Source organism: Argiope bruennichi, chromosome 9, assembly GCF_947563725.1.
Source record: "Argiope bruennichi chromosome 9, qqArgBrue1.1, whole genome shotgun sequence".
Classification (NCBI taxonomy): Eukaryota; Metazoa; Arthropoda; class Arachnida; order Araneae; family Araneidae; genus Argiope; species Argiope bruennichi.
The window spans coordinates 117,326,692-117,354,116 of record NC_079159.1 but is presented as its reverse complement, the minus strand read 5'-3'; the positions used below and the strand labels follow the sequence as shown (position 1 = coordinate 117,354,116).

Below are 27,425 nucleotides of genomic sequence, written 5' to 3'. Positions count from 1 at the left end.
TGTGGCTGTGTGAAACCTTTATGTGAGAGGGTGCGGGAATGTTTCGTGAAAACGGTTCTCATTGTTAATGATTTATATTATATTCTTGAATATTTTGTTTTGGAAACACATAGCATAAATTTTAAATTTATCTTTCAATGTGCTTTTAGTTAGGAATTTCCAACTCTAAAAAAATATAATATGCTTTTTTTTTTGTAGATATTAAATAATATTTTAGTTACTAAACAACACAATTTGTCCGCTGAAGAAGTGAAAGATATTGCAGTTCATTCTCAAGGTTTTTCTTACAGAGATTTAAGCGATGTACTGGATGATGGTTTGTATAGTTCAAAATATTCTGTAGAAAATTTTTCTACTTGTTTGTATATTAAAAGAATTGTATTAGCAATATGGTTAAAATATTTTCATCGTTTTTAATTACTAACAAAAAATTAAAGCCTAACAAATACAACCATTCATTATATTGAATTTATTTCTTAGTATACATAAATGTACTAGTAACTATTCTTATTACAATTTATTACTTAACATATTAAGAAATAATATATAAATATATTTGTACTATGAGCAGAATAACATAAGACTTCTATAATAATAATTTACATGGCTATCAAAATTTGACGCTCAAAAATATTTTCCTGAGATTATCTATGAGACCAAGTCACATAAAATATTTCATTGAAAAGTTAGGATGCAGTAATTTTGGCGAGTTGGTCTCCATAAGTGGCTGGTTTTTAAATAAAAATTATAATATTTGTATTATTGCAATTCTGGAAGACAAAATTTCGCAAAAAAAATTTATTACATTAAATAAGTTATGCAGAGTTGCGTGTAAGAGTTTCGAACAGAACATCTTCAAACAAGTCAGGAATATTATCATAATTATATTTAAAAATTGTACAGAGAACATTTTTCTAACAAATTTCAAGCAGTTGTTTCGTTTTAATCAAAATTATGATCAAAACTGTGTAATAAAGCTATCTCAAATCATAGTAAGATTGAGAGTGCACAAATCACGTAACAATATTTAAATGTGCGTGTATTGAGATTAAAACAAAAGAATTTCATTTTGAATAATCAAGTATTAAAAAGGATCATCATCCAAAGCAATAAAATCTGTACTTTGTGCTCTTTCTTCTCTTGCAATCCTCTTGGTCACCTGCTTTCCAATGTATTTATTTAATTTTGTATTTATTTATGTATTTATTTTTTATCTGCTTTTATTTAGGAAAAGTTTCAAAAATTTTCATTTAATGCTTTAATTTTTATTTAAATAACACTTTCTTACATTTTTCTCCAACTGAAATAGAAAAAGCAACCAATAGTAATTAACGAAAAGAGAAGTTCCGATGATTTTTATTGTAATGCTTAATGATGTGTGAAATGGCAAATGTTTCGAAAATTAGATTTTTAAGAATAAAAGTGTACTTTTATTTTTGGTTAAAGTTACATTAATATCATAAAAAAATTTAAATTTCATATTAGTAGGTTTTTAATTAGAATAAAATTATATTATATTTATTTTGACAGATGATTTATATGTATATTAAATATAATTTTTTTATTCCTTTTTCAACAGCTGAAACTATTCAGGCTTTTAGAACTCAAAATCATGAAAATTGTGACAAAACTATTACATTTTATAATGTAAAGAAGGCTTTGAAATTAAAGAAACCCAGTATTGTTGAAAGCAGCATGAAAATAAAAGAGGTTTGTATTTACATGAATTCATACGAGGCCTCTTTACTTAATTCATTAAAAAAAAGTATTAAAAGCGTTAAGCATTTTCTGCACAAGTTTTTTCATGTAAAACCAAGTTTAATGTACTGTTATTATATTTTTGTCTAACATGTAAAAGGTAGAAACAGATTTTTTTTTTTTTCAGAAATTTTTTATTTCCTTAGGAAATAATCTTTACATTCCTGCCTTTTCTACTCTCATATATGATTTTATCTATTAAATTTTAACAACTAATTTTTTTCTATATTGTCTAACACTATAATTTCTATAGTTTCCTATTGCTGAATCTCGGTAGATATCTAGCTTAATTTTAATTCATCCAACCTCAGAGATTCTTTTATTGTTTCTTTTAACCAAATGTTTGGTTCAATTTACTCTTCAACAATTAAATCCAATCACTTAGCCCAACTTTGATATCATTAGAATTTTTATTTGTTATGAGATTTAGGAATTCATTTGAAACCATTTTTATGAGAACTTTGAAATATTTTGGATTTTTATATCGAATTATATGAGAATCATAAGAATTCATTTGAAACTTCTTTATTTTTACTTTTTTTTACTTCTTTTCCAGGTTAAATGGAGTGATATTGGAGGCATGAAGCATATCAAAGAGAAACTTTTAGAAATTGTTGAAGGTCCTCTTAAATACCCTGAAATATACAAACAATATGACATCCCACCATCTCGAGGAATATTACTATACGGACCTCCAGGATGCTCCAAAACTATGATTGCCAAAGCCCTTGCCACTGAATGCAATTTAAATTTCATTTCTAAAAATGTAGGTATTCTTTTTCCATATCTGATTTGATATTGTCCTTTTCTTTATAAATGTATATGTATATTGGGTGCCCCTAAAAAATAGAATAAGCATTTATTTCCCTAAACATTACATCTAGAACATATACTTCTAATTAAAAAGTTTTATTGAATAAAGTGAGCAGTTGTATCAAAATACTTTGTGTCCTGTGAAGGTTAATAGTAAAAACTTTAAAAAATTAAATTTTTAATCACCCTTTATAGTGTAAAAGTATCAATTAGTAAAATAGTAATATGTTGCATTTACATTTGTCTATTTAAACACAAAATTTCAAATTTTTATCGATAAAATTTGCAGAAATGGGCTTATTTTTGATTTAGAAGGACTAGTCACAAATTTAAGTGAAAACATTTAATTCAGAAATGCACATCTATTCAGTACATAAAAATTATCATATCTAAATATTTGTATTGTGGTACACCATCCAATCATAATTACATCGAAGAAATTTATTTTCCACATTTGTAAAATAAAAAAGATAATTATAAAGAAAAGAAGTGAAGAGAAACATGAGAAATTGAGCATTTATGATGTCTCAGAGAAGTACATGAATGCTAAGCAAAAAATAAAGTTTTTTCTTGGACTTGTGTACTTTCTTAAAGAATGACATATTTCAGTAACACGGCATATTTGTATATGCTGATGATTTATGCTGTTTGCAAATGTAAAGCTGGTTTAGTTAAACTCACTCCCCGAATTCATGGCATCCTTCTGAGAAATGTGTTTACAAAACAGTTTAGCAATTATAAACTACAGGATCCTTACCTTTTTGGAGAGGAACAAGGAAAATGAGGGGTTATACATTTGATGCAGAAATTGATATTTTGGCTTATTTTTCAATTGCCTTTATGCTAGTCTATGGATAGCCAATTGAGAATGCAACATTTCAAAACCGATAATGTAGAAAATATTTCAATGTAATAATTCACATCAATGCAGTATTGGTGGAATCCAGGGATTTACGTATACAACAATAGGCAACTACATGATCAACGGCTAGAATTTTGAAGTGGGCTGTAAAATCAAATTCTTCTTTTCTGAGAAATGCAATTTGAACTGAGGAATGTTGCTTTAATTGAAAGAGAAACATTAATCTTCAAAACTGTCACTTGTGGAATGATAAAAACCCAGTCTTTGTACAAAAGGTTCATCATCAATAGCAATTTTCTATAAATGCGTGATGTGGTATTTTATGAAACTTGTTCCCATTTTATACTATATTTGGTACGGCATTCCACCCCAACACCGTGCACGAAGCACATCGTTGGCTATTTTATACTACAGTATGCTAAATGGTGACTGATATATTCAATAAGTTTTGAATAGCATTCTGTCTGAACTATGGAATGAATTGGCTTTGGCTGTGCAGGCTCTGTAGATCTCTGCCCATGAATACAAAATGCCTGCCTTTGTGCCACAAATGAAACACCGATTTTATATATGAAGGTAATGTTAAATAAATTTTACTTTGTATTATTATTTTCTGATCCTGCTCTTGGAATAATATTGTGTGATATTATTTGTGAAAATCTTGCTAAACACCAATCAGAGGGATGGAAAAATAGTCTAGCTCAATAAATCCTTTTTTTTTTTTTATCATATCACAAATCAGCTTTTTTATATCCTTTTCATATCACAAATTTTTTAAGCAGAAGTATGATAGTTTATCACTTTATAGATGAGTGCAAGAAAAACATTCACACATTAGTACTTTTTTGTAATGGCGATAATAAAAATTTGATTTTGTAATTTTATATTACACCTCTCCACAGAAGCCAAAGTGTTTTCATCCTTTTGTGTACTTTATTTGATGAATCTTTGTACTTGGAAGTATATATTTAATTATAATAGTTAAAGAAATAAATTTTATTCCACTTTTTTGAGTCACATTTATGGTCAAAAATGTCCGTACACTTTCGAAATTTACACTTATTATTATTATCATCTCCGGGAAATCGGAATGATGTGTGTCCAACCATTTAAACATATATTTAAATATAATTAAAACAATTTTGCTATAAAGATTCAGTCGTGGGAGTTTTTAAGGAACCAACTAGAAACTGATGAATAAGAAAATAATTTTGTTCCATCTAGTTTTACGAAAAGCAGGTAAAGATTTGAAAATGACAATAACGACTTTATTTGCTGAGCAACGTTTACATGAATTTTCTTAAAAATGCCATGTATATTTGGGAAGCTATAAAGGTTTATTTTTATAAAATTCTAAATTTTTCCATATGTTTTTATTTATAAAATGTAGAACTTTTGATGATATTATATAAAACTTACAAAATATGATATAAAATAGTATTAAAGCAATTTTCAGATTACACCAAAAATGCCAAGCTCCATTATACATAAAATGCCAAAATGCTTGGCTACAGTTTGCACTTTTTTTGGAAGCCATAAGAATAAAAAAGTACTTGTATAAAGATATATTAACTGTGAATCAGTGAGAGAGTATTAAGAAATGTGCATAGTATCTAATGATCAATAATAAATCCAATCTTCATCAACTATTATGATAAGTTTTAACCATTTAATAGTTTTCATTTCATATTTTTCTTTAGGTGTCAGATATTCACAACAAATATGTTGGAGAATCTGAAAAAGCAGTGCATGGTTTGTTTGTGATGGCTCGAGCAAAATCTCCATGCATAATATTTTTGGATGAAATTGATGCATTAGCCCCTGGAAGGGGAAGGTATTTAAAAATCTTTCATTGATTTTTTTAAATATTTTTGAAATTTGAATGGAAAGCACACACTACATTTTAAATAGTAAAATGTCATGTTTTTTTAAAAATAAGTATTTAACTTTTTAGCTATGCAAAAAAGATATACAAATTTAATTTTGGTAGTTCTTATTACCAAGCAAATCATTGAATAATCAAGACATTTCTATTTTATGTGATAAATATAAAGAACCTAGAGCCAATTCAAATTCAAAATCCATTTTGCTTTGTGCAAATACTTGCAATATTAAGAAAAATTCTCTTATTGTTTGAAATTACTATATATTTTATAATACAATAGTTTACTTTAGAACTTTAATTAATTGGAGTTATTTTCATTATTTTTTAATTTCATAATATTACATGTGAAATCATTAAACTTTGTTTAATTTTGCTGTATTATATGCTAAGTCGTAAAACATGCCTTATGTATTTCATATTGTATATATCTATATTAGAATCACTGATGTTCAAAAAGAATATACAGCAAGTTTTTATCCAAATAATATTGCCTTTTTAACATTTATTATATAGTTGATATGTTTCAATTAAATTACTTATTAGATTGCTTTTTATTTTTGAAATTTGATTAGTATATATATAATAAACATAAATAAAATAATATTTTTATAGTAAAATATAATAATATAGTAAGTATAATAAACTATATAGTAAATATAAATAATATTTTTATAGTAGAATAATATACATTATTCTACTATAAAAACTAATAATAATAAGGAGGATGTAAGCTTAAAATATTCTTTTTGCTGTCTCAGTCCATGTATTTAATGACTTAAGACCATTAAGTGGGATTTTAAAAAATATTTGTGTATAACAGAGGATTTTTTTTTCCCTTCCATTTCATTCAAACTCAAATCCAAAACCAAATAAAATGGATCCACCAATGCATAAACCAAATAAAATGGATCAAACATTATGTAAACCCTAAAGAAAAGAAGTATGGGTTTATTTCATAAGCACAATATAAAAGGAAGCAAATACAATGGTGTAAAGTTGATATTTTCTTCACTTGACATCTCATCTTTGCTAGAGGTGGTGCCCCCCCCCCCCCCATCAGATGATGTGCCTTTCCGTAGGGATATAAATATTTTGTGAGTGAAATTTTCTTCTAGAAAAAAATTATTGCAATTTTCTCTCCATCTTTTAGAAGGAAAATAAATAAAGTCAGATTATTTTCTGTATTACTTTTGTTTTCTATAATTGCACCATAAAGGCATTCGAAACGGTGAACAACTGAATGGCATGAATAATTTTAACAATATAATAGAACACATCAACGATATTGTGTGATGTAAAATGTTATAGAGATATAGTGATATAAATATGTAAATGTGTGATTATATTCTTCATTTGTATATTTCTTATATCATTTTTTGTATGGCAAAATTAATTTTCTTTTTACTATTAGCATCATATATTCATTTTTATTACTGTTCTTAATTTTTAATCTTCCTTCACTTTTTCTTTCCAAACGATGTATAATATACCCGTTATCATTTTTTTTTCATTAAATACTTTACTGTTTATATTCTTCTAAGCTTTATTAATTCTGTTTAATAAATGTCATCAAAAGCAACATTATCGAAAAAAATTTATGTGATTAAAATTTATAAAACTCTTTTAATTATTTAAAAAGTATATAAACCTCAACTAAAAGAATATAATTACGATCAGAAAAAAAACAAAGAGAATACTCCATTACCATCTTTTGTCCTAGATTGTCCAAGTCTCTAGTTATGGTCCTACTAAATGCAGAGAAAAAAATCAGATAGATAAATAATAGAAGCAGCGGTATTCAAGAAGTGACTACGATATAAAAAATGGCAAAATAATAATAATAAAGAAGAATAAAGAGGAACGAAATTTATTAGCATTTAATTAGTAAGCAAATTAAATTTTGATTTTGCAACAGTGATTTCGTCCAATAGTGAGTTTAGATCTCAGTATTAAATCAGAAAATAATTAAAATAAAAAATCTTTGTTTAGAACATTAATAATTTTTAATGCTAATAAAAATAGATTTTAAGGATAATTTATTATATTACGCTCTTTTCTAAATTCAGAAAATATTCTCCGTGGCTTAATTTTGATTTATTTTCTAGTTCCGGTGGGTCTGGTGTTGAAGAAAGAATTGTGAACACCTTCCTCCAAGAAATGGATGGAATCGAAGAACTTCGGGATGTGCTGATTGTAGCAGCAACAAACAGACCTGACAGGCTAGATGAGGCAATGATTTTATTTATCACTAATTGCCTATGGCGATCACTTGTTTTGCTGGAAATTTTATGTTTAATTTGTTAAATCATTCAGATTTAACTTTACGTCTACGATCCTATCAAATTTTCAGGGCCTGCATTCAGGATGCCGCTGCACAGGGCGCTACAGTGTGTAGAAGATATGAATTCTTAATCATAGATTTTGAAATTTATGTGCATTATGATTGTTGGCTGGAACACATTAGAAAATAAAATGAATGGAAAGCTAACTGAACACATTGAAATTGAATGCGAGTTTAGTTCAGTTTAGTTTAGTTATATTAACGTCCCGTTTTTAAAGCAACACTGGGGCTATTTTGAGACGGATCTCATCATTTTGAACCGCGGTCAGATGAGTAGGACGACACCTGAGCTGCTTACCTGACCCAATAGCTCTTTTTAAGTTGTTAAATATAAGTATATATTTTCAATTGGACAAATGTTCTAAATAATGCAAAAAATTATATTTGATTTTACTTATGTCAGTAAATTATTGTTAAATTAAATCTGAGATAAAACTTTCTATGCAGTACCTCAGTTTTATTTGTTACATTTAGTAAAATAATCCAGACATGAGGACATTTTGAACGAAAAAAAAAAAGCCCTTTTTTTTTCCACTTTTTTTTACTAAAACTGACCGAATTAGGAAGCTTTGAATTTTACTATTTTAGATTATTTCAGTAGTCACTTCGAAGTGGATTCATCATTCACTGTATAGTTTTTCATTGAGACGACCGTTTATTGGACTAAAATAATGAAATTCAAAACTTCACTATTCAGTCTGTTTTGGGTGCAGAGAAATGAAATGCTTTAATGTTGATAGGTCAGAATTCATTTGCTAACTTGTATTTGACAGAATAGGAAGGTTGTATTAAAATTTAGACCTCGTAATTTTTTCGTTCATATTGACTCAAATAGTGTATAATAGAATTCTTTACGTCATACAGAGCATTCTTCTGTCTGAAAGTCAATATAGTCTTCTCTAACTATATTGAAATTAACTATTGGGTCAACTATTAGAGTTAGCACCTTGTGTATATTTATGCTTTTCTCAGCTAACTTATTTGTAGTTATGAAGTGATAACACTAACTTCACTGTCGATACATGCAAATTTTAGATCTGCTAAAGCAGGCTGATAAAGAAAGTTTTTTCTTTGTTTGTAGGCATTCATTCGGCATGGGAGAATCGACCATTTTATTTATGTGCCATTACCTGACATCGAGACGCGTGAAGAAATTCTTCGTCTCAGAATGAAAAACAGAACTGTTAGTGACGATTTGGACTTCAAATGCCTAGCTTTGAAGACAGAAGGTTACTCCGGAGCCGAGGTGAGTTATATCTTGAAATAAAAATCAATCTATATTTTTAAAATACTAAGGACGACTAAAGAAGCACTCGTCCAACCTCAGTCAGTAGCGATTATGAGTAGATTAACTAAACTGGTGATTACAAACTCAACTAGTGATTATGAATTAAAAAATACTTATTGGTCATTATTCATAAGCGTCAATAAGTTTAGAAATGATTATGAATAATTACTGGTAATTATAAATAATCGCCGGATTAATCATATGCACTGTAACACATCCAAACTTTCACATTTAAAATAGTAGTATTGTAGCACCTCTGTTTCCCCTTGAGCAGAGAGCGCCCCCTTGTGGCGTTTTGCAGAAGACAAGCAGTTGGATGGACAGCAGTTTGCAGAAGACAGACCTGAGGTCGACTTTTTTCCCAATGCGCAACCCTTGCGCTAACGCCGAATGCTTTCGGCTGGAAACCATGGAATCCCTCTACCATACTGTTCTCTAACTTAATTTCTATGTGTGGTTATAAGTTTTTGTAAATTTTGCTGTGTAGCTGTGTTTATGGAAAATTAAAAATAGTATATTTAAAACTGGGCAGTTCCTTAAAAAACCACAACACACCCACTATAGTATAAATTATATGCGAACATACTATACAGTGTCTGTCATGAATTGAACTACCACACGGATCTTGCCAAAAGGAAGGCACCTGGGGTAATTGCTATGCCTCATAAAAAAAAAAATTAATAAACTTATTTTTATATTCATTTGTATGCATTTTGAAAGTTTTTCTCCCATCGTTGTTTATAAAGAAAATATAATTATTTATAATCAGTGCAGTTGATCTGATTAACTCTGTTTTACGATATTAAATAATTTACCTGATGCTTTTTTGTTATCCCTTGCAGATCGTGAATCTCTGTAATGAAGCAGCTTTTCAGCTTCTTGCCGAGGATATGGAGTGTCAGTCTCCTGTATTTACATTACAGCATATGGAGAAAGCACTAAAGACAATAATTCCGAGGACAACTAAAGAGATGCTTGATTTTTATGAAACTTTTAATACAAAGTTCATTTCAAGGTGGGTTTGAAAAATTTGCTGTCCGTCAATGTGTTTATTTTTTATATTTTAATTTTGTGATACATTTAAAACACATTATAAAATTTATTTATCTCATATCCCAGCTCATGGATAGAATTGTTACACCATGTCATCAAAAATATCCACACAATTACAATTTTAGAGGGCCGGGATAGCGTTGTTGGTAGGGCGTTAGATTCGTGTCCCTTGGGTTGCGAGTTTGAACCCCGCCGGCCATGGACTTCTCGTGTGTGTGGTGGCTGGCGCACGTATAAATCTGTCGTGGTCACAAAGTCCTCCATGTCGAGAGTAATACCACTGGGGGTACTGTATCAGGGGTGAACGCTCTCTGATTCAGGTCTAAATTACGATTTGTGGATGGGTGAATGAAATGCAGGAATGAAGTCCGCCCCGTAAAAAGGTTGTGACGTGTATGTAGTTAAGTCATACTCTTGGCCCTAGATAGCGCTACTGAAAAACAAGACACACATCCTTGGCTTAAAATCACTGACTTCTAAAGTCAGTGGTCTTGTCTACAACAACAACAACATTTTTTTTTTTTTTCCAAATCTTTCCTGAGAAGCTGAATGAACTGCCCTGTGATTGAAAAAAATGTGCTTGGATTCATATTTTATTGTGAAGATTTGGTTAGAGGCCTTCCAGAAATGAGTGGAAAAGAAAAGGCTTCGCTGTATTTCACAGAAAACTGATAATGTTTTGGAAATGTCATCAATTTTTTTACTTACTGTCTGCAATACTTACAGAGATTTGTGTTATAATAGCGCGTATGTTAGGAAAAATATAAATATATATATTTTTTTCAAATTCCCAGATTATTTCTCTTGTCTTTTGCTTCTTATAACATGCAGTTTTTAACTTACTTATACGAAACTTTTAGAATTTGTGACAACATACCATTATTGCGTTACATTAAAATTTGAAATAAATATTTTGAATATACCTAAAAATATGAATATTTATAGTAAATAATTTTTAACTGTTGCATGTGCTAATCATAGCATTATTCTTTTTCTTGCATAATTTTGAAGCCATCATATAGGACGTTATAGATAAAGTACTACTTGCAAATCATAAAAATTCAGATAGGAAGTGACTTTACGGTAAGCTGACTTGCAATTGCTCACTAAAAAAAATGTCAAGGGATTTTCCTCAAATTGATAATATTATGTGCATGATTTTAATTAAATCAAATTAAGCATAATAAAAACAATGAATTTAGGCAGTTTCATATTGCTTATAGCAATTGTTTAGGAAGAGTCAATTTATGTTTAAACATGATTATACTCTTGTTTACAAGCATAAATTGTGCAAAGTTGATTTGATGACATAGATATTGAGAAATTGGTCTATACTGTTCAGAGTATGACTGTTAATACTACAGAGCATGTTAAAGTCTAAAATGTGGTCAATAAAGTCAAAATCTCTAGTTAAACTTTTTTGGATGATTACAACAATCTAATTTTTTTTTAACTTCAACAGCTGAAATTTTATTTATCTGCATCATTCTTGTCCATATGCTTTAAAATGCCTGCTTCCAAAATTTCATTTCATTTGTTAAGTTCTATGATTTTTAGGGCTCCTATATATTAGTAGTTTTTTTTTATAGTCACCTTTTATTTTTTAGATTTGTATAGAAGATGTATTGATTTCTTTCTATAATTTCTGTTGCAGGTGATATTTCTTGCTGGATCATGACTTTTATTTATATGTATGTACATAAAACAATATGTATTATAAATAATAATTTTTAAAATAAAGATTTTATTTAAATTTCAGTTTTGCATTGTTTGCTTCTTGTAGCTGTTCTGTAAATGTTCAAAATAAAACTTCTGTCAAAAAGCACTATAGATAAAAACTGATTTATAAGTTAAAATTTTTAATTTATAAGTGCAACAGATAAAAAAAAAAACTAACAATATATGATGTTGAGCTAATGCTAACCCATTATAACTCAGTCTCCTGAAAAAGCCAACATGCCAGATGTTTTGATAATTTTCCGCAAATTGTTTTACTTTCTCGTATGCAAAACGAAGGTATTGTGGAAAATTTCGAGATTTTGACTAATTATATCCTTTTAGACCTTTTTTTTATTACGTCTGTCTGTCTATTATTTTGTTGACTTAGAAAGAGTTTGAGCTAGACAGGAGATAAATAAATATAGAATAAATATTACATTTATTCTATATTTGTGGTTTGATATCAAATTCTGAATGAAATCCATGCTCAGGAAGTCTATCTGTTCAAGTACAAGTGAAAACGATAACTTCAAAATATAAAGAGCTGGATAAATGAGATTTTGTACATATATTTAGCATCTAAAATTTAGAAATGTGCACAATTTTAAACCAAATCTGTCAAGGGATAGGCCGTCTGTAATTCCACATGCATCTAAATGCAATAATTCATAAACGTAATGATTTAAATAAATAAAACATATGTGATCTTGTGATTACAATTGTAATTTATGTTTAATTTTGGTTTTTAAATGGTAAGAAAAAAAGCGTCCAGAATACATATTCTACTTTCTTCCAAACCAGTTTAAAACAGATTTTCACAAAAAAAAAAAAAAAAAAAAAAAAATGTTTGGTTTCGAGAAAAAGTTTTGGAACTCGACCGATTTCGAAATGTAAAAAATCTTCGTTTTTCTAAATATCAACGCATGCGTAATCTAATAGTCGCCTCATTATTTCAAACCGGTTTAAACTGGTTAATGACTTAAATTAATCAAGAGAAACAATGACAAAAAAATAATAATGTTCTCACATGATAACTTGAAATTTGCGACAGCAGATTTCAATTATATATATATTTATATTATCTTCAATTCCATTGAGGCACCATTTTTTTTCAATCACCCAAAAAGATAGCCATCTATTAATATGTCGACGACGAGCCCATTCGATCTCGTAATATTGCTAATAAATATTCATTGTCTCGATTTGGTTGAGTATGAATTGAATAATTCCCCCCATCTATTGATTACTTTTGACATGAACTGCATTATAAGTCATATAGAGGTCAACTGCATAATAGTCAATCTATTTGACTATAAAGCGTTCAGAACGATTAGTAGTGGAGTGTTTGGAAGAAATTTTATTGTTTTTTTTATCGCTAATTGAAAAAAAAAAAAAAAAAAATCTTTATGATAATAATAATATCCACTTACGAAGTTTGAAAAGTAGATTTTGGTTACACATGCGAAATTGCAAGAAAACAGAATGGCATTTTGTGAAGGTGGGTTTACATGCGGCCAATAGGCAACTCATGCGTTGAAAGGTTGAAAAATGCTGCTCGGTCCAACGGACAACAACATGCAGCTCTATTGTATTTTTTTCTTATTGCGCATGCGTTTGTAGAATATTTTTTTTTGTTGTTTGTTTGTTTTGCGTTTAAAAATTGATCATTTATCATAGATAAATTCCAACATTTTTTGCTATTTGTTCTTTTTAATAAGAGGGGTTTTCTTTTTTTATAGTTTTCCAAATTTAGGTATGTTGACCTACTTTTTTTTTTTTATTTAATCATGGTTCCTTGTGTAAATGTCCATCGTTTTAATACGATACACAGTGTAAAAGAAAAACGCAGGGACGCTAAAACGGTAATTTATAGCAAAGCATGGAATGCCTGAATTTATCTTATGACAAACATTGTGGCAAACATAAATCAGTCCCTTTCTACGCATGCGCTGCCTATTGGCCGTCTTATAACTGGTCTAATGCAAACCTGGTATGAGAAAAATTTTAATATTCACTCTGTTTTCTTGAAGTACAAATGGATTAACTTTTAAAAAATAAAAAAGAGTTGCTTTTCATCGCTCATTCAATTTCTGAAGATAATACAAAATGGATTCAGTATTAGAACTCTGAATCTTTATTTTCATAAAAGTTAGACATTATTCACTTTCAAAATAGTTTATAAGTGACTGTGCGAAATAATGTAGTCATTTCTAATTCGCCGGTGACGTAAATATAAGGAAAATAACAGATGTGGTAAAAGCAGATGATTTGCAATCACATCGATTAATTTTAATTTTTCATTAGAAATTAATGTCTATTTTAATAATCTCAACATCGTTTTAACCTGTCGAATCAACCAAATTGCGAAACATGCCACTCTTTGAATAATTTGGATCACATCTTACTGCACTGCCAAAAGCACTCCCTCAAGCATGAGACATTGCCTCTGGTCGAAGTTGGGCCTCAACTCTCTTTCAACCTGTAATTTTAAACAACTCACGAGCAAAGTATTTGCAGATAAACTGCCTCTCCATATTTTCTTTCATCACTTGGAATTTCTTGACATTTATTAATTGGAGATATTGTTGAAAGCTGGGATGACAGCCTTTGTAGCTAAAAATCCCTTAATCCTCCTCATTCAAACAAGCAAAACAAAATATCAACATTGTGATAAGAATTTTATCAAATATGATTAAATGATCACCTCCTTCAAAGTTGTGAAACAACTGTTGAACATCGCAAAAGATTTTGTGAAAAATGCGACTTATACCTGTGGTGAAGTTTTACTGAAGGTAAATATTAGCTGGTGTGCCGCCATATGCCAGTATTCTATGAAGAGGATAATGATAAAATATTGATACTTTTTGCGGTTACCATATTCTTTAGTTTCCTGTCAATTCCTTTGGGCATTACAATGAAGACTTTACATTATTCAAGTCGGTATGTTACAGTGTCTATGCAATATGACCTTCAAGCCGATGACATTGGAATTTTTCTTCTTGGTTTCGGAACTGGTCTTATCATGATTTCATGCATTGCTTACACATATGTAAGTCGTGAAAGTATCATAGGTTCTATATAAAGTGACGGAACGAGAAATAATTATTCTGTAATATAGATAATATAAGAGAAACTATCGATAATAAGAGTATGGTTTTTGTATATACGTGTAATGATGATAAATAAGTTGGATCAAACAACGGCATGTTGTTGTTTTTCAACTAATAAGGATACAACGGTATGGATTTTTAAGAAATTCTCCTCTGAAATGCATTGTTCATAATAAACGTTAAAAGATCCAAAAAATGGCCAAATGGAGTCGCGCATTCATCATCATTCAATCATTGACGACAACGAATTATCGCCAATCCCACACAGTCAATTGCTATTGTTTCTAATGGCACTTGTCCTAGACAAGCCCATTGACTTTAAGTCCTTTGTGGATAAAGCCAAGGGTACGTCTTTTGCTTTTACAGTAGCGCCAACAAGGGCCAAGAGAGAACAACTTAGCTACACACGTGTCACAACCCTATTTTACGGGCGGACTTCATTCATTCACCACAGATCGTAATTTAGACCTGAATCAGAGAACGATCACCCCTGATCCAGTACCCCCAGTGGTATTACTCTCGACATGGAGGACTTTGTGACCACGACAGATTTAACGCGCGTCAGCCACCAAGCACGCGGGGAGTCTTTGGCCGGCGGGGTTCGAACTCGCAACCCAAGAGATGCGAATCCAATGCCCTACCAACCAGGCTATCCCGGCCACACAGTTATTTAATAAGTACCAATATAAGATTCAAAATCAGTTTTTTTTAATAATTATATACAATTCTCATTTGCCCTATTTAAATATTGTTATTTTAATTAATTATTAGTGTGCAAAGTGTACTAAGAATAAAAGATGACAATGTGCTCTCTAATAGCAGAAAAAAAAAATAGAGTAATACTTCAGATTAGTATTCAATTTCTCACCAAACACAATAGAATCGTGCCAATCTACCAAAAACTTGCCAAACTTCGGATTGATGGTAATAGTTACAATACATGGCCAGAAATATATAGTTTAGGATTCCATTAAAAATTATCAAAATTACATATTTGGCGAAAAATTGTCCTCAAAAGTTCGACATTGGTATTAATTCAAAGGGCATTAAGTCGGACTTCTCCTTTGGTGTTTTTGACTTTCTAAAGTAAACTATATTTGAAATCTAATTCATTCAAAGATCATTTGACTATTCTTACTTCCGTTGGCAAAATTTATATAATTTTGTAAAGTAATATGTATTTAAAAATTGCTTCAAAAGCGTCTGTGAATTTTTATACAATAATTCATGAGTGTAATGATTGTTTTGATGTGATGAGCATGCAGGTTGTTTTGTTTTGGATACAGGTATGAAAGCTACTTGAGTGAATATTCGAAACCAAATCTGGATTATAAATGGTTGAACATACTTTGAAAAAGGTTATTAAAAATTTATTAATTGTCTTATGGTAGGTGCAAAAGGTAAAAACCAAACTGGTATTTTTCCGTTAGCCGGCGCCAGCGAAAAATCGCCGAATAATGTAGAATTCCGCCAAATTTCTTACGCCAAATTCGCGTTTGGTTCACAATTGGCGACATTTGCGTCCGGCTAACGGAAAAGTACCAAACTAAACAATGGCAAGAATAATCATTTCTAGAGTGTTTGTGACCCATTTAATGTCAAATTAATGTCTGGTAGAATTAAAAATATATACAAATGTTATGTTTTTGTCTTTATATGTTTCGTAATCATCATTTAGAAATAGTCAATAGTTTAAGTACAAATACTTTTATTGGTGCATTGAAACGATTTATCTCTTAGAGATAGACCAACTGACATTTTCAATGATAACGGAACAAATTTTGTAGGATTCACCAATGAATGACCCAAAATTTTAAAGACTTTATTTAATAAAAAAAATGTAGAAAAATTAGAGGAATCTCTTGGTCCAGAGAATATTAAAGGGCATTTTAACCCTCTGGTCGCACCTGAATTTGGGAGTTTATGGGAAGCAGGGGTTAAATCGTTGAAGTTTCATCTTAAGAGGGTCGTAGGAAATAATATCCTTACTCATGAGGCATTTTATACCCTGATTTCTTAGGTAGAAACTTTGCTAAATTCACGTCTTCTGTGCCGTGACCGAATGATGATTTGGCACTTAAACCATAACATTTTTTGGCTATCTCATCATTAACATCTTTGCTTGAATATGATTTGGTAGAAATTCCAATGAGTAGATTTAATAGGTGGTAATGAGTGAAAAAACTCGCACAAACATTTTGGAGTAATGGTCGTCAGATTATTTGAATCGTCTCTAATCGAATCCGAAATGGTGTAATGGTGAAAGAGTGACGAAATTCAAAGTGAATGAAATAGTTTTGGTAGAGGATTATAATAATTTAAAATTAAAATGGAATCTTGCAAAAATTATCTACATAAAAAGTTGGTTTAAATGTTTCCACTTTATATTGAACGTACGGAAGTTATCTATATTACCTTAGTGCATTAAAAATTTAGATATTATGCATTGTTCAATGCATTGTTTTTTGTAAATAAAATCAACTAAAATTTATAATTGTGTACTAATATTAGTACGTTGAAAAATTTATAAATTTGTCGGGCAGTCGGTATGGTAAGTGTTATGTCTCGCCACCATTATTTTCATAGCTCTGCAGTCGCTGACGGATCTTTGTATATGTGATGGAAGGAAAAAAGTGTAGAGTCGGAAGGAGAGAGTAGCTTGGAGGTAAACAAATGTGAAGAAATTACCATCTCTTTGCTGTGTATTTATTATTAATTATGACTATGAAGTTCCATACAGAGTTTTGACAAAGGTGAAAAATCTCAGCGACCTGTGTTTCAACCAAAACAGTATTCAATTCCCAGAATACAATCTAAGAGAATGCACTGTTGAACAAGAAGAATATGATCCTATAAATATTGATGGTGCAATAAAAGATATGCTCTTGGAAAATGCAGATGAAAAAAAATTTTAGTTCAAGCTTGAAGTTTTATTTTTAATTTTTAATCACACACACACACACACACACATCGCACATCGTAACTATACCATTCTATTTCTAATTGGAAGTTAATCTATGTTTTACATTCTGTTCGCTGTTATTCGTTAAGTGTTCTTAATTTTATATAAGAATAACTTAGGCTTGTGGATACATATCATATTTGTTGTTGTTGTGTGTATATATATATATATATATATATATATATATATATATATATCTTAATCTAATTTAAATCTTAATTTTTATCCATTTTAACTTCATTCTAAAAAGATCTCTTATTTCCTGAACCAATTCCAGCTTTTTTTTTATTTAATTAATGCTACAAGTATTCTATAAAAATGATCACTTTTGCATTTTCTTACACTCCGAGTGAAGAAATAAAAATCCTTAATGATTACCATATTCTTTTAAAGATACTTAAATTCCCTTATCTAAATCGACACGTATCAAAGAAATTCCTATCACAATCTCATATTATAAAATCACTGAGGAAGAAATATCACTCTTTTTGCACTTGTATCGCTATGTGAACGAAAGTCGCTTTTATCATCGCTTCTTGTACATAATATATATATATATATATATATATATATATATATATATATATATATATATATATATATATATATATATATATATATATATATATATATATATATATATATATATATATATATATATATATATATATATATATATATATATATATATATATATATATATATATGTGTGTGTGTGTGTGTGTGTGTGTAAGAACTTTGTAAAATAAATGTTTATTTTATTGTAAAACATACATGCACGGCCTCTTCATTTGTACCGTGCACAATATACAATAACAAATTTACTTTTACAAAAAAGTTCTTCAGTATTTCTTTAAATTTTTAAACTTTTTGAATTTAAGTATCTAAATAAGGGAGTAGCAAATTTGGCTTATACCACGGGAGGCTGAAATCCACTCTACGCCATTCCCTGATATTTGTGATGTCCTGACTGGAAACAGTTTTAACTCGTTTCTATATTAGATAGATTCCATATTCAAATTTACGTGCGGATCGCAGTCTCGACTTCTGAACCGGATTGTTTCAGGTTCGAGACCCGATTCCACCGAATTCTGTCGTGTAGGCGGATCTGGTGCACGCTAAATCCGTCGTTACCAAACTTCCTCCCGGTCGTGTGGTGTGGAAGTTTGGAGAGCGGAAGGTGCCAGCTCAGGTGTCGACCTCATTTTTTGACCGCGGTTCAAAATTACGAGATCCGTTCCAAAATAGCCCTAGTGTTGCTTTAAAATGGGACGTTAATATAACTAAACTAAACTAATTCAAATTTATGTCTTTTCGTCTTTAAAATTTGAACTTTACACAGATTTTTTTTAAAATTTGAAATAGGAACTTAACCCACATTTTTCATCAAAGGGAACAATTCGTAACTCTCTATTAAAGCAATTGTGATTTACAAGGATTTCGTGAATTTTCATGATGCCCTTTAGAGATGTTAAACTTTGGATCAAGATTTGATGGATAAAATCTTGTTCCTTCAATCTAAATTGCTTTTAATTTAATGTCTTCATGAAATCTTGCATGAAACCGGGTGCGTCCATTTTATCCTGACTAAAGACTAGAAATTTATATACTTTTCGTTGTAAAATAGTTACTACTCTAGCAATTGCATCTTTATAACTGCAAGCCTAAAAAAAAATTCATTTTGTTTATGTAAAGTCATTGTAATATAATTGGTAATTTAATAAATAAAAATTATGGTTTTATCGCTACTGGATAGTTAGACCAACCAAAAATAAACACATATTAAAGATAGGCTATTATAAATATGAAGGAATCCTGAATATAAATTTATTTATCCTCTCAAATGGACATTTATGTGAAATGTAATTTAAATATTTTTCATTTAAAGATGTGTAAAGAACATGTATTATTAATTCACTGTATTATATGAATTTAACATTAAGGCAATAGAAATTATTAAAAGAAGACATACTGGCATACATTTCAGAATATGTTAAATTTATATCAGGTTATATGTGCATATGCATAACAAAATGGCTATTATTCTTATCTATTTAACTGTACTGCTGATTAAAGTTCAGAATATTTACAATTAATTTAAAAAGTCTGTATTTCTTTAAGTTAGGGTTTTCAATCTCAAAAAAAAATAACATAATTGAATTATACAGACAGTAAGGAGCAGAGGCAAAATGTCTGTAAAGGTTTGAAACTAGCAGTATTTCCCTGAAAGTTACATGTCAAACAAGACATGTCAAGCAAGTAAAAGATAAATAAATTAAAAAAAAAATCTTATTAAAAATTTTTAAATTTTATATGTTTTGTTTTTATATGTAATGTTTATAATGTTTTTATAATTTTATTCATGATGTCTATTCAATAATTTAAGATAAAAATATATAGACACGTGTTTCCCATAAAGCAGGGGGGGGGGAGAAATGTGGACATAAAAAGAACTTTTTTTTTTTTTTGTATCATACTCCACTTGTTTTATTTCTTTAGGTTAAATGCTGCTTCAAATTGTTTTTTTTTTTTTAAAGCATTTAACGAAAAAAAAAGAACTTTAAGTTAATAGTAAAATGTCACTTTCTATTTAAGTACTTGCTTTATAAATTCCTAAAATGAGTGAATACATATTTAACTATCCTATACAAAATAGACAGAAAAAGACTGAATTTTTATACATATTCTTTAAATGAGTTCTATTTACTGTAATGATTTCCAGGCTACAACTTTTGTTGGATCTTAATCGATCATGAGAACCCAAAATACATAAAGAAAATAATTTAGAAAGGATTTGAAATGGAATGTGATATATTGCGATAATTTGGTGATTATTATAATCACCAATAAATTTAGTGAATAATCACTAGTAATTATACATAATCATTAGATTAATTTCATTTACCTTAACATAAAAAGAAGTATAAGAAGAGTGGGAAATTATGCCGCTTTCGTAGATGAGCCATCGAGCAGAAAGTAGTTACGAAATTTCAATCTTCCATATCTAACTTGTGAATGAATATAGAAAGATAATTCACGTTAGGTGAATTGTCATTTCATCATGGCAAATTTTTTTTCTCTAAAGTTAATTAGTTTTCAACCATTAACTCCTACTCCTTTTTAATTAAATTCATGTTAATTATCATCAATTGACTTTATTTCATTACTTTCATCCTCATAGTTCCAACTCTTTTGAAATTAGAAGAGGACATGACGTAAATAGGGGGAGGAGTCCTTAAATCACCGGGTGCATTGAATCTGCCTTCGCTTTCCTGAGAGGAATTTTTTTTAAATGGCTTTAAAAAAATAACGTTAAATAACAAGTATAGAAAGTATACAATTAACGTAATTAAAATTAACAAAATATAAAATTTTTAAAGATAAATGTTGATTTTTTGTGATTTGTCAACATTTTTTTCCTCCTAGAAAATGTGGATCCTCTATGAAATACAATCAAGCGTGGTTTTCCACTGTATTTTTGTACGGAAGAGCATTTTCTGCTCAATTAATTTTGAAATGAATAATGAAATTTAGCTTTTTATTGTTTTTATTTTACAAAAATTTTATATTAATATTTTTTCTTAGTAAATAAAAATAACATGTAACTTCTAATATTTGTAAAGCTTACTAATGCTTATTGCTTTACTCTATAGATGGCAGCACAAATGATATTCATGAAAAAAATATTAAAATTCGTTTCGTGGTTATTCCTGAAATTTCTCACCCAGATGGCAGCACAACTGAAATTACGTCATTTTTCTAGATAAATCTAGAGTATTCATTGGACGCTATAAATAAGGGAAAGGAGTGATGTCGTCATGATTTGTTAGTAAACAAGCCAGTGGAAAAAAGCGAAAGCGAAAGCCAAAGCGAGGGACATTCGACTTCATCTACGACTTGTTATTCATATCAACTGCGTTTTCTTAGTTCTGTGCGATATTAATATCCGTGTTTTCTGAAATTACTGCTGAGAACTTGCTTTTTACTTGTGGAAAAAGAGACAGCTAAGTTAAAAATGGGAAAAGCGCCGGCAATCGGCATTGATTTAGGAACAACGTATTCGTGTGTGGGAGTCTTCCAGCATGGAAATGTTGAAATAATTGCCAACGACCAAGGCAATCGAACAACTCCAAGCTATGTGGCTTTTACTGATACTGAGCGACTCATTGGAGATGCAGCAAAATCGCAAGTTGCCCTGAATCCAGAAAATACCATTTTTGATGCAAAAAGATTAATTGGAAGGAGGTATGATGATCCCAAGATTCAACAAGACCTGAAGAACTGGCCCTTCAAAGTCATAAACCAGGGAGGAAAGCCAAAAATCTCTGTCGAGTTCAAGGGTGAGCACAAGATCTTTAATGCTGAAGAAATTAGTGCCATGGTATTAACTAAGATGAAAGAGACTGCTGAAATGTATCTGGGACAAAAAGTGACCGATGCTGTCATCACAGTTCCAGCATATTTCAATGATTCCCAGAGGCAAGCTACAAAAGATGCTGGTAAGATTGCTGGATTGAATGTGTTGAGAATCATTAATGAGCCTACAGCTGCTGCTCTAGCCTATGGACTAGATAAGAATTTAAGTGGAGAGAAAAATGTCCTTATCTTTGATTTAGGTGGAGGAACATTTGATGTTTCTATTCTTACTATTGATGAAGGATCTCTTTTCGAAGTAAAATCAACAGCAGGAGATACCCATTTAGGAGGCGAGGATTTTGATAATAGAATGGTTACTCATTTTGTAGAAGAATTTAAACGTAAGCATCGTAAAGATCTTGGATCTAGCCCAAGAGCATTAAGGAGACTGAGGACTGCTTGTGAAAGGGCTAAAAGGACTTTATCTAGCAGTGCGGAAGCCAGCATTGAAATGGATGCTCTGTTTGACGGTATTGATTTCTATGCCAAGATAAGTCGAGCTAGGTTTGAAGAACTGTGCATGGACCTTTTCCGCTCAACTCTAGAGCCTGTGGAACGTGCTCTTTCGGATGCTAAGCTTGATAAGAGCTGTATTCATGATGTTGTTTTGGTTGGTGGCTCTACACGCATTCCTAAGATCCAAAAATTGCTTCGGGATTTCTTCAATGGTAAAGAACTATGCATGTCTATTAATCCAGATGAAGCTGTTGCTTATGGTGCTGCTGTTCAAGCTGCAATTTTGACTGGAAGCAAGGATGATAAAATTAAAGATGTTCTTCTAGTGGATGTTGCACCTCTTTCTTTAGGTATTGAAACAGCCGGTGGTGTTATGACTAAGATTATAGAAAGAAACTCGCGTATACCATGCAAAACTTCACAAACCTTCACTACTTACTCTGACAACCAACCTGGTGTAGATATCCAAGTTTATGAAGGAGAACGAGCCATGACAAAAGATAATCATCTTCTTGGTAAGAATACCACCTGCACCAAGAGGAGTACCACAGATAGAAGTTACATTTAATCTTGATGCTAATGGAATCTTGAATGTGTCAGCTACTGACAAGTGTTCTGGAAATACTCGAAGCATCACAATCACAAATGATAAAGGTAGGCTTTCCAAAGCTGAAATTGAAAAGATGTTAGCTGAAGCTAAACAGTATGAGCGAGAAGATAAAGAACAACGTGAAAAGGTACAAACAAGGAATTCTCTTGAGAGTTACATATATTCTGTGAAGCAAACGGCTGAATCAGCACCTGATGATCGTCTATCTTCTTCTGATAAGGCAAAAGTCAAAGAAATTTGTGAAGAAGTTATCCAATGGCTAGACAATAACACTCTTGCTGAGAAGGATGAAATAGATCATAAAATGAAAGAAGCTCAATCACAGCTTTCCCCTATCATGACTAAATTACATCAAGGAGGAACACCAAATACTGGCCAGGGAGCAAAGGCTACTAATGCTGGTGGTGATGGGCCAGTAATTGAAGAAGTTGATTAAATTTTGGTAAGCTAATATTAATATATAACAAATTTTTTATTAAGCTTAACTACTTAAACTTTTTACTTCTAAGGATACAGTTGTATAAAAAATTTTCTATAGTTCCTATTGTTTATAGAATGTTATATTTGTATATTTTAATGGCTTTATTATAGTGCCATGATTTGTAATGCTTGTATTATTTGTGATATAAATAAAGAATATTAAGTCTGTATTATATGGTGTCTTTATTTAAACTTCAAATCACAGTTTTATTTGTGTAAATTTAGAAAACAAAAGCTTTATATTAAGAAATTGAAATCTGTAATGGATAAAAACCCTAATCAGATTTATAATTAACTAAGAAAATCAAGGAATAAATTTCTGGAATTTGATATAGTATTTTAAAATAGATGTTGCATGTTTATATATATCATTCAAAATAATAACAATCGCCTCATTTTTAACATGAATCCTATTTCCACCCATCCCAAAAAAATAACTATTAAATTATTTTACATGACCACACACGTTATTAATGTTTATATTAAGTCCCAAAATATAAAAACTTAATTTTCTAGGGAAAAATGTAACAATAATCAAAGCTAATTTGTAAAATTAGCTAGTTTGAATAATACATATATACTTTTATTACTTTATTTTGTATGTTTTATTAGCTCCTTAATAAGAGATTAAGGGCATTAGCCTGAAAGAGAATTAAATATTCCAGGATTTATTTTTGAAATTTGTTCGCACATCTAATTAAAATGAGACATTTTGAATATTATTTTTTGTGTCTGAATATAAACATAATATTGTCAGATATAACTAAGGAAAAGTACTGTTTTATATTGATAGCAAGTCCTAAAACAGGGTGGTAGTTAAAAGTACTTTTATTTTGGGGGAAAAAAATATTTACTTTATAAAATACCACCTTGGTATTGTATGCATTTTTCATTTAAATAACTGACTCTTAATTTTGTCAGAAATAAATCTTAGTGGCAGTTAATTATTTAATTTTTTTTATGATGTATAAATAAAATGTTATCTTTTCTGGGTGCATGTTGTTAAATAACATTATTCTTTTGCAATTTTAAGTATAATAGACAATTATAACTTAGTTTTAAGTAAAAATATAATCATATTATATATATTCAAAATCGGAACATAAATTGTTAAAGAAATTCATGCTTATTTGATATCTAATTCTTTATCACTTATAATAAATAAAATTACATTTGATCATTAATAGTTTCTATATTTTTCCCAATTCTCTTACTCTTTTTATAATAATATAACTTGGGTGAGAATTTAAATTTACACAGTGCATCTATTTTGAGAATAATTCATATTTATTTATAATGTTTAAAAGATACAGGGAAGATATTCACATTAGCTGAGAAAATTTTTATTTTGAATAATACATGGCAAAATCATGACAACGTTTTAGATAATGGAAACTATATGCATGTTTTTAAAAGTATATTCACCCTTAGGCTGAATTAAATACAGAAGTCGGTTATATATAAAATTATTTAACTGGTAATTGTTTTATGCAGCTTTTTTCCCCCCTTATACTTTCTTGTGAAAATAATAATTAAAAAAAATTTTAAGAATAAAGATTATAGTATTCCTTTCATTATTCTTGAATTGCTGAAATGATTTTAGCAAATAACTGGTTTGCAAAGATTATCTTTTAAGTATAATACAGTTTTAATAAAACTCTCAACGAACATTTAGAAATTTCAGTGTGCTATTTTAGAAATCTAATAGCTGTTCTATTCACTGTTATGTACTTGCTAATTCTTTCTTGTTATCTCATTTAAAATCCAAGCTAAATCTAAAACAAGAAATCATTAAATTTCAACTAACTCAGTAAGTTAATAACTGAATTGAAATATTTTCATAAAATATACAAAGATAATGGATGAAAATCTTGGAACATTAGAGTAGGGTTTTTTTTATTATTATTATTTAAAACGAAATGTTTTATTATTTTTAAAACTATTTTTTACTAAGAATGTTTATGCATTGACCATAAAAAATAATGAAAAAATCCACAATAAGAAAACCAAACTTCTAACTTGAAGAGTAATAATATATTTTTATAAATCCAATTATATTGCAGGAAAGAAGAATAATGTTTAGATATAAAGAAACAACAATATTTTTTTTATATAAATGTATACTTTTAAAATAAGCATCCATTATAATAATCACAAATCTAAAAATTCATTCAAACTATGCCTTAAAAATGAAAAAAATATTTAATATGCAAACTTAAATCAAAAACCCAGGATAAATTTATCATTGTCTCATACATTATATTATTAATATATACAGCATATGTAATGTAATATATAATACTATACGTGTAATAACAATGGGAATGGTCAGAATTTCATTACAGCAATGAAGATCTTTGTTGCAAAATTGTTTGGCATAGAAATTGATATGGTAGAAAAGATAATTTTTCTAATTTTCATATAGTATAAAATTCATTAATGAGGCTATCATATAAAAGCCCAGGTGTTTTTTTTTAATTATTAACTACATTTTTTTTAAAAAAGTAGCTCCAAGATGTACATTCTCACAATCCAAAACATATTTTGGTGAAATTTAGTAATTCTTGGTTCAATGATCTACCTAATATATTGTATATATACATTCTCTTTTGCTAATAGTTGAGACTAAATAATTAAGCTTTCTCCCTTATTGAAATTTGCATTATTTATAAGTTAAATTCACCTAATTTATTTTCAATAAATTAAAATGCAAGACAATAATATGAGGAATGAGGTGAAAAATTGAATATTGGGTAAATTTCTAATTCAGTTTTATGGGTATCATATTTCTATAAGATATGAAGCATTTATCACCTTCCTCTTCCCTAAAAAAATGAAAATTTTTAAAGAATTTAATTGAATAAATTTGAAATAAAGATATTTCTTTTCTACAAAGTAATGGTAGTTATCATAATACCCATTAACTCCTAAACATCCCAAATTTTCAAACAATATTAATAAAAATATACATAGAATGTTCTACAATAAGGTGCAATTTTGCAAAATGAAATGATGTATAATATTATTGGAAAGTTCATATATTTGCTGTCTTGAGAAAAACGGAGAGAAAAAAATATCTATCTTAAATTAAAAAAGTGCTCGTTTCTTTTATAGTGTATAAATTTTCAGTAAACTCAGATTTGACACATGCTTGAAGGAAGGAAAAACAAAAACATCAAGAAATTTATATAATATAATTAATTATGCCAAACATAAGCACTGTGAGGTACAAGTATGATTTATTGACTAATAAAATGAATAACTTTATATTTATATATTAGTATTTAAGATGTTAAAAATACTATAGAATTATTATAGAAAAAAAATCAATTTCAAGAATTATAAAATTTGATTCCAAAAATACTGAACTCAGCAGAAATGTGTTCTTATCAGGTAAACTGCATTCTTTTTCATTTTTTTATAAACCACAGTAAATTCACTATTATTGTCAAGAAATAAAATTGTTCATTGTCATGATTTATTTTTTTTAATTTTAAAAGAATTTTGTTTAAAAAATGGCAGAAAAATCATAAAAATTGGCACCACAATTAATTTATAGAAAATTTTGCTGTACATTTAGATCTAATATATTTATTTCCTCTAACATAATTGATTAGTTTACTTCAATAAACTATTAATTAAACCAAATTCTAGAATAGTAGTATATGTAGC

At 29.2% G+C, this 27,425-nt stretch overlaps 1 protein-coding gene and 1 pseudogene across 4 annotated transcripts in view; both read left to right on the top strand.

Annotated features, from left to right (window-relative positions):
- LOC129983707 (ribosome biogenesis protein SPATA5-like) overlaps positions 1–21,584 on the top strand; it is a 39,845-nt gene extending 18,261 nt beyond the window's left edge. For 2 of the 4 annotated variants that reach the window (XM_056093300.1, XM_056093299.1), the window contains exons 9-16: positions 199–316; positions 1,580–1,710; positions 2,315–2,524; positions 5,134–5,267; positions 7,424–7,547; positions 8,741–8,905; positions 9,790–9,962; positions 11,012–11,140. In XM_056093300.1, the coding sequence (XP_055949275.1) occupies positions 199–316; positions 1,580–1,710; positions 2,315–2,524; positions 5,134–5,267; positions 7,424–7,547; positions 8,741–8,905; positions 9,790–9,962; positions 11,012–11,036 (1,080 nt within the window). In that variant the 3' untranslated portion in view covers positions 11,037–11,140. Of the gene's footprint in view, positions 1–198; positions 317–1,579; positions 1,711–2,314; positions 2,525–5,133; positions 5,268–7,423; positions 7,548–8,740; positions 8,906–9,789; positions 9,963–11,011; positions 11,141–11,654; positions 11,759–21,444 lie in introns of those variants that run through there. The other 2 variants (XM_056093301.1, XM_056093302.1) reach the window with 2 other exon arrangements.
- A 51-nt stretch (positions 21,585–21,635) lies between these two features.
- Positions 21,636–23,923, top strand: LOC129983709 (heat shock protein 70 B2-like; annotated as a pseudogene).
- The last annotated feature ends 3,502 nt before the right edge of the window (positions 23,924–27,425 follow it).